At 46.6% G+C, this 9,170-nt stretch overlaps 1 protein-coding gene across 1 annotated transcript; it reads right to left on the bottom strand.

Moving 5' to 3' along the window:
- Positions 1–225: 225 nt before the first annotated feature.
- Positions 226–8,848, bottom strand: Arl2bp (ARF like GTPase 2 binding protein). The gene is made up of 6 exons (XM_034522813.2): positions 8,607–8,848; positions 7,829–7,890; positions 4,309–4,415; positions 3,291–3,376; positions 2,651–2,747; positions 226–1,797 (listed from the first exon to the last, which is right to left on the bottom strand). The coding sequence occupies exons 1-6, from the start codon at positions 8,642–8,644 to the stop codon at positions 1,696–1,698; spliced, it is 492 nt and encodes a 163-aa protein (XP_034378704.1). The 5' UTR covers positions 8,645–8,848; the 3' UTR covers positions 226–1,695.
- Between the last annotated feature and the right edge of the window lie 322 nt (positions 8,849–9,170).

Below are 9,170 nucleotides of genomic sequence, written 5' to 3'. Positions count from 1 at the left end.
CCCACCTCCCTTCACGAGGTAGGCTAAGCAGCAAACCTTACTGAGTGCTTTCAGCATCTGCCTGCAGTGAGCAGTCCTGATTACAGGAGGGGCAGGAAGGGGAAGGTCGCTGGAGGGGTGACATTTACAGAGCTGGCTCCAAGAGGGCCTTTGATCTCAAAAGACCAAAGCAACAATAACTGGATGGCAGTAGTTCCATTAAAATGGACAATACACATCAAGTGATTATTCTTGTCAAACACCTCAAATTTTACTCATTTTACAAAAGTACTAAGTGACACACAGCTACAGAAAAAACACAGAGCTTAGCTTATATCCTTTAAAGTCAGAATGGTCACATGGAAAGTCAGCATGGAGTCTTACGTTTACTATAAAAGTTAAAGTCAAAAGAATACATTAGGATTTGAACTGTTTTCTTTCTAGAGATGTGACACACATGCTTTCTGGTTGGTGGCAGTCCACCAAAGATGACAGATGACCAGAAAAACTGTGTCCTGCCCCTCCCCCCAGGTTGAGCATCAACTTGGCAGGAGAGATTGTATGAAAACAAACAGCAGAGTCCCTCCCCCTCCCCCTCCCCCCAATAAAAAACCCAGCTCACTGGCCTACACGAAGAACTGCACGCAAGCATGCACAAGCACACCCAGCTCACTGTTGTGATAGAACAGCAGACACACATGCACAAGCACACCCAGCTCACTGTTGTGATAGGACAGCAGACACACATGCACAAGCACACCCAGCACGCTGTTGTGATAGGACAGCAGACACACATGCACAAGCACACCCAGCACGCTGTCACGACACAGCTGCAGCCCATTTCTAGCACACAGCCTGTCTGTACTGGTGACAGCAAGGGGGCAGCAATGGGAAAGCAGGTTTGCACTCGCAGCACTCACAGCTAAGAAGCACACAGCATATAATACTTTGATCTTGTAAGTGGCTGATCATGGGCATCCCAAGATCATACTCACTAGGTTAGCCTGAGTTTTCATCTATAAAAATATGTTTCTTGAAAATAATGCTTAGAGAGTAGAGAAGAGTGGGGCTACATCAAGACCAGCAGGATTCGCTGGTGAAAGGAGTGCTGATGTAAGGTTGGGAGTTCATTTTTACTTGTGGGTAGAGGACAGCTCTCTCAGTGGGTCCTACAGCCAGTCAAGCTGTAATCACAGGAGATTCAGAAACCAGGACAGGCAGCTGGTCTGTAACTCCCTAGATCAACACACCCAAACAAAAGCCCCATTGAGGCTGAGGCCTGAACCGGACCCAGGTGAAAACTATGGGAGAACAAAGACTCACTAAAGCCTGTGGGAGGAAGGGCTCACAATGATGTGGTGTTCATACTGTTGACACACTACACTACCATGTTGCTGGGGAAGAGCCCCCTCTCCCCACAAGGTGAGGTGGACAACCCGGGCCTGCTCCAGAAGAGCCATCAGAAGCATCTGGAAGAGGCATCTGTATGGGGATGGGAGCGGGGAACATGAGGGCTACTGACTGCAGGAAGGAGTTTCTGGACAAGGCCAGGAGGGTCAGTCATGTTTTCCAGGACTCATCAATACTTCACATGAAGGAAGGGCTGGGGCACAGTGGGTCTTTGCAGAACGCATCTGCCGTCATTAGCCCATGTTTCCCTGAGCCTGCTGGGCTGGTGACCTCATGTTGATCACACCTGTCGCATGAAGGTGAGACTTAGTGCCGCAGGTTGTTCTGGGAAGCTGGCGTAGAAGATGACTTACACAGAGAAGTCACAACCAAGCCGCTGCTTAAGTCCAGTCCTCGGCCTTCCTTTTCCTACAGGAGAAAGCAGAGAACCTCAAGACACCAGAAATGGAGGAAGCTCTCCTGACTCAGGAGCCTCTGGGATTGGGGAACCGTGGGGAGAGCAGGGAGGTCTGTGAGCTCCCAAGGAGCATACAGAGAAAGACAAGGCATCAGGCTATTTCCTTTTTCTCAGCTTTGGCCCTAGACACTCTTAAAAAAAGACTTTCTTGGGGCCCAAGAAATGGCTTGGTGGTTAAAAGCACTGACTGCTCTTCTAGGGGACCTGGGTTTGATTCCCACCATTGCACACAACCGCTTCTAACTCTAGTCCCAGGGGACCCTACCTCATCTTTTGGCCACCATGGGCACCAGACATACATGTATATGGTGCACAGACATACATGCAGGCAGACACTTATACACATAAAAAAATTTTATTATTATTAAATTTAAAAAAATATGACTAACTGGGAATGGGCATGGTGCCATGCTTTAACCCAGGTTCTCAGGCAGTTGAGGCAGGAGGATGTCCGAGTTTAAGGCCAGGTTGGTTGACATAGCAAATTCAAGGCTATATAGTAATACTTTGTCTTAATAAATGCATACATAAGTAAATAAGTGAAGCAGCTCCTTATTCTTTGAAAGGAGTTTGCATGAAAAGTGACAGAATGGGACTTCTTTGTTGGAAGCCTTGAGCTAGTTTCATCAAACCATAGAAAGGTCCTGGTCAGAATGGCATGCCTCAAAAGCCACCACACTAACACTAACCATTTTAAGGGGAGGTGGGGGGACAAAAGATAGAGGATACAGGGCAGGTGGTTGTCTCCATAGCTCTGCCCTGTGTGGCTCCCTGAGGCTAAGTAGGCAAGCAGCCACAACTTACTGCTCTGTAGTCCAGGAACATCTCCTTGAAAGCCAGAAAATCCGTGAATGTGAGCAGCATGTCAAAGATGTCCCCAGCCACTTCATCTTTGTGGTGCCTGCAAAAGACAGAGTGTTGGCTTTGTGAATGAACAGGGAGACAGACTCCCTTCAAGATGCACAAGCTAGGCATGGCGGGGCGTGTCTATCAGCCCCTAGGAGGTGGAGGCAGAAGGATCAGGCATGTGACCAGCTTTGTCTATAAGAGACCTGTCCTCCCCCACCCTCACCCCACCTCCCAAAAAAGTGGTTGGAGAGAGGGTTCAGAGGGTTCACTTGCTGCTCTTGCAGACCCAGGCTTGTTCCCAGTATGCATGTGGATACTCACAATTGCCTGTAACTCAGTTCTAGAGGATCTAAAACCCTCTTCTGGCCTCTGGAGGCTCCTGCACACACATGGTACACAGAAACTCATGCAGGCTCACACACATACACGCATATTTAAAAATCTCTTTTAAAAAACAGCCTTGCAAAGGCACAGAGGGCCCACCATTCCCACTCAGGACCCAGCCAGTTCTCAGTGAAGACAAGGAGAGAGTGGGCTTTCCTCAGTCTAAGGGAGGAAAGTGAGAAGCATAGAACCAGAGTCAAACTCAACTCACTGCAGTGTGGTTGTGAAGGCTGCCATGTTGAAGCCTGGGATACGCTCCAGCAACTGCTCTTCAATATACTTCTCTACCAGGGAAATCTGCAACAGCGGACACAGGGAGGTGTGGGCCCTCCGGTCAGTATCTGAGATTCTGTACATGTGTGTGTGTGTGCGTGTGTGTGTGTGTGTGTGTGTGTGTGTGTGTGTGTGTGTATGTGTGTGTGTATGTGTATGCACATGCCTACACATATACCATGAGTGCAGATGGTGTTGGATTGTCTGGAACTAGAGTTATAGGTAGTCGTGAGGCACTGGATGTCAGTGCTGAGCTGCTCTGCAGTTCTAGGGGAGCCATCTGTCCAGCCCTGTGTATTTTACTTATCATTAATGGGTACATGTATGTGAGTGGACGTGTACGTGCCATAGTGTGCATGTGGGCATCAAAGGACAGCTCCTATGGAACCAGTGCTCTCCCTCTGTCTTTATGTTTTACTCACTGGCCATCTTGTTGGCACTGTTTTATCACAGCAGACAAATGCAAGGTATCACAGCTGAGGACAAGATTATGGTAAAGGCAAATTTGTTTTAAACCAGAAGTTGCAAGCTCACCAACCACTTCATGAAAATCTTTTAGAAAATAGCTCTGGAATCTGGCAAGAGAAAAATGATCTAAACCAGATTCTAATCAGCATTCCCCCGGCAGTGCCGGCATATATAAAAAGTAAACAAATTCCAACTTGGTTTTTTGTTTTGTTTGTTTATTTGGTTTTTTAAAGAAATAATCTTGCTAAACAACCTAAGATAACTTGAAATTTACTAGGTAGCCCAGGCAGGCTTCCAACTTGCTGCCATCCTCCTGCCTCTGCCTCTTGAGTGCTAGTGGCAGGTGGCTACAGGTGCCACCATGCTTTGTAACATTTTTTTGATTCCAATTTAAACTTTTTAATAGTATATATTAATTATACATAATGGAGCTAAGTTCAGATTTTAAGGAAACCCTAATTTTTCTGGTTGGAGAAACATCTACTTACATATTCATTAAAAATGGGAGTATAGGTGAGTTTATTCTCTTCCGTGTCTTCAAATTCCTGGTAGTACTTGTCCATGAAGTTTCTCTGCAATAACTGGAACTCGTCATCTGATACAATTTAGTAAAATTTAAAATTTAGTAAAATATACCTAAAATTTTAAATGCCAACTTTTTAAAATAAACACTTTGCTGGCTTATAAGTCTTTGCAACTGTTTTATGTTTTGCTTTTGGGATAGGCTCTCCATAAATGCATATGCTCAGCTGTCCTGGAATTCACTCTGTAGACCAGGCTGGCCTTGGACTTGTAGCCATCCTTCTGACTCTGAGTGCTGGGGTCACAGCTATCCACCACAGCAGGTAGTGGTGGTACACAGCTTTAATCCAGCACTCAGGAGGCAGAGTCAGGCAGATCTAAATATGAAGCCATTCTGGTCTACAGAGCAAAAACCAAGGTAGACAGGGCTACATAGAGAAACCTTGTTTTGAACAAAACTGAAAAAACAAAAAAGGCAAAAAACAAATGAAACACACACACACACTGAGGGGGGGGGCGCATAATCTATCCAAACAAGATGCCTTATGAACCCTGACACACTAATTGTCCAGGAAGAACTATCTGGTATGTCTTTTTAACACATACATTGACTGTGTATATAAAAGGTCAGTTCTCAAATTGGGAGACTTCAATGGCAAGAGGCCCTTCTTGCCTCGTTAAAGGTTTTTCTTTTTAAATTACATTTCCATTCTCTCATTTTTATATGCATATGTGCACCTGCTTGCTATGGCATACGGGTGGAAGGTCAGCGGAAAACTTGTAGGAGGGTCTTTCCTTCTACTGTCCACATACAAGGATCTTGGGAATTGAATTCAGGCCAACAGGCTTGGCAGCAAGTACTTCAGCCACTGAACCACCTTATTGGCCATCCTTATTTTTAAACTACATATTTATTTATTTTGAGACAGTGTCTCACTGTGTAGCTGACTGGCTTGTAATTCCAGGCTAGCTGGGAACTCACAGAGATCCTCCTGTATGTTGGAATTAGTGCATGGCCATGGTACCCATCCAGAGGATGGGTGTGGATTCTCTCCCTCTACCATGTGGGTCTTATAGATTATAGTTGGCTGTCAGGCTTGTGAGCCATCTTGCTGTCCCCATCTCTCCTATTTTAATACCCTTTTAGCAGCAGTAGTGAAAATCACATAGTGGGTTAAAGGGTGGGGACTGTAAGAGACCAGATTGGCTGGGTTCAAACCCTACTTTAGCCATATACTTTGCATAATCTTGGACAAGTGACTTTATTTCTGTAGACTCCAGTCTCCTCATCTCTCATGACTGTCGTGTCTGTCATAGGGGCTTGTCAGGTGAATTCAGAGGAGAGTTCAGGTATAGATTCACAGCAAACACTCAAGGTCAAGAAGCAGAGAATTCTAACAATTCTGAGCCAACTAGCATGTCTACAAGTAAAAGGAAATCTTCACAAGCCACCCATAGTTAAGCTCATTTCTCCACAATAGGTGGGATATCCCACGGTGGGCAAAACAACTGAGAACCCCTCAGGAGAGGGCTTCTGGTGAGACATAGGAGCCAGGGGCTTGGATCCAGACTGCATATAAAGGTGAATTTTCAGACTAACCTAGGTTAAGCCATACACCCCAAACCAAACAACAGGGTCTTGTTCTAACTGCTAGGGAAGCTGATATGCTGTCACATTTAGTGTTTTTCTTTCTGTCTTCAACTTTGGATTTCTTTCTGCCTGCTGGCCACTTAGCAGAATGGAAAGATCCCCAAAAGGATCTGGAAATAGGAGCTGAGAATACAAGGGAGCAGAACTTGGGAGCCTGAGGCAGTAAGACAGGAAGATCAGGGCTGGCCTGGAATGTCAGACCCTAAAAACAAAACTCTCAACACTGAACCAACCAACAAGACACACCAAGAATATAAAGTGTACTGGCTGCTTTTGTGTGTCAACCTGACACAAGCTGGAGTAATTATAGAAAAAGGACCCTCCCTTGAGGAAATGCCTTCATAAGATCCAGCTGTATTTTCTCAATCAGTGATCATGGGGGGAAGGCCCAGTCCATTGTGGGTGGTGCCATCCCTGGGCTGGTAGTCCTGGGTTCTCTAAGAAAGCAAGCTGAGCAAGCCAGGGGACGAAATCTAGTAAGCAGCACCCCTCCATGGCTTCTACATCAGCTCCTGCCTCCAAGTTCCTGTCTGTATGAGTTCCTGTCCTGACTTCCTTTGGTGATGAACAGCAATGTGAATGTGTAAGCCGAATAAACCCTTCCCTCCCCAGCTTGCTTCTTGGTCACGATGTTTTGTGCAGGAATAGAAACCCTGCCTAAGAGAAACAACAACAAAAGAAAATGAAGAGATCCAGTGAGATTTGACATCTTGTTTCCTACATGGACAAGTGCTACATAGGGTTATGGTTTATGTTCTGTCCTATAGCATGTAAATGTTAAAGCTCAAAATGATATAAAAACCAAGATTGTTCTTACTGTATATGTGAAATAAAATTGGTCAGTATCACCTGAAGCCTGGCCAAGAGCTCTGTCCTATTTGCCAGTTGAGCAGTTTCCTAAATTGGTCTCCTCTGAAACCTTCAATCAATGGCCATTATTTAAAAGGCATTAGAGCTTACAGGGACCTGAACTCTCCCATCTTCTTGCCTCCACCCACCTGTGCTGAGACTATAGCGGTGTGCCACACACTAGGTTTTGAGTTCTTTCTTTTTTAAATTATATTTTTACTTACTTTGTTTTTGAGTGGGCGCCTGCCTGCTACAGCCTGTGTACAAAAGTCTGAGGACCGCTTTTGGGAGCTAGTACCACCTTGTGGATCCTGAGGATTAACCTAAGGTCAGGCTTCCTGGTGAGTGCCTCTACCCACTGAGCCATCTTGCCGACCCACAGATTGTTTTTAAGACTACAAAGCTGAGTACGGCTTGCTTACTAGTAACATTGTGCTTCGTGTTAAAATTTCAGTGTTTAGTGTTTAAAAATCAACTCTTCACATTTATTTCTCTGCACGTCCTTATACACAGGTTTGGGATGTTGAGATGGCTGGGAGGCTGAAGGCACGGCTGTGTAAGACGGATAAGGCGAGATCAACCCTCAGAACTCACATAAAGGTTGAAGAAGAGACTCCACAAAGGTGTCCTCTGACCTCCACGTATCCTGGAAACAACCCTACCCACAATCCATCACACATATAAATGAATACATTTTTAAAAACTATTTTGGGCTGGAGAGATGGCTCAGTGGTTAAGAGCACTGACTGTTCTTCCTAGAGGTCCTGAGTTCAAGTCCCAGCTACCACATGATGGCTCACAACCATCTGTAATGGGATCCGATGCCCTCTACTGGTGTGCCTGAAGATAGCAACCGTGTACTCATATACATAAAATAAATAAATCATTTAAAAAATGTTTTAAAGCAAGGGTCTACTTGATTTAAATCAAGAAACTGACCAAAGGAACTAGAGGGGCACAGGTCACTTAGTGGTGTTGAAACTTACCCATAATAATGTCCTCCAAACATCCAACCACAGCATCAAATTCTGCATCAGAGGCAGAGGAGCTGAAAAACACATCAGGATTAGGTGCTGGTCCAAATAATTATTTCACGAGCTGAACTTGTGTTTTCTGCGAATAAGGAGATTGAACCCAAGGCTTTGCACATACCAGGCAATCAAAACAAAGCCCACTAGCATTTTTTAAATGTAAGATTCCCAAAAATAAAAATAAATAATGCATAAAAATAATAATGGCAAGATGAACCTCCCATCACTCAGTTTCACTAATCAAGAATTACTATCTAGTATAGAAATTACAAACACAGGAAAACACCCGTGACGAAAACCTGCATGACAATCACAAAAGAAGCAAACAGTTTGGGTAGCTGAGGCTGGTTGTGGCTCATTTTCAGACTTTCTCGTTTATTACTCGCGGAATTTACTCACCGCATCCTGGCTCGTAACGCCACACCTATCTGCTGGTGAGTGTGACTACACTCGGGAGGAGCACCGGCCTAAGGGGTAACTGGATCAGGAGTGGCTTGAGACAGGTGGTGAGGCCGCCGCCAGCCTGGGCAGCTCAAGGCCTCTGGGTTTTGCTGACGGCCACGATTGAGGCCAGAGGATTGTGATGGAAGCGCTGGTAATCGGTGACATATGCCCGCGGTGGCCGCGGGAAGAAAATGCCCTGCTAGAGCGAAGCCCCGACCGGCCAGCCCGCGCCCGGCCCCGGGGGACACCCGCAGGCCGAGGTCGAGCAGACCCTGGCCGCGTCACTTACAAGGACAGTGCGAAGCTCTCTTCTTCTAGGGCGTCCATCGTAGGGGCGCCGCAGTCAGCGGCCCGCGGCCCCGCCGCCTCCTACCGCGCCCGCCGCCGGGCCAGGCTTCTCTCTGGCCCGAGCGGCCTCAACCGCATCAAGGGCCCGCAGAAGGCCGCACCCGCGCCCCGCCCGGCGATCGCGCGAGGCCGGGGCTGCGGCTCCTGGCTGGGCCCAGCGCCCGCCGGCCTCTCGCGGGGCCACCCCGCCAGTGTGTTAGGGCTGGCGGTGCTCGTAGACCCGCCTCCCGTCACCATGGTTACCCTCGGCTCCAGCAGCCAATCACAGCCTCAGGTTCCCGGATCTCAAGCAGAAGACTGCAAAAAATGGTGGCAGTCTGTCGACTCTTTTTTTTCTGGATGAGAGAATGGGAGTCAAGAGCCTCAGATTCTTCACTTGCAATTTATGAACTATAAAGATTAGGTAGTTGAAACCGTGTTTTAAGAGCGCTGGAGATGGCCAAATTGCTCGAAAGCAGTCTCATATTTTGCCCTAGATAATGCAGACGTCTAATTTACCAGAAAG

Source organism: Arvicanthis niloticus, chromosome 18 (assembly GCF_011762505.2).
Source record: "Arvicanthis niloticus isolate mArvNil1 chromosome 18, mArvNil1.pat.X, whole genome shotgun sequence".
NCBI lineage: Eukaryota > Metazoa > Chordata > Mammalia > Rodentia > Muridae > Arvicanthis > Arvicanthis niloticus.
This window is presented reverse-complemented; position numbering and strand designations above follow the sequence as displayed.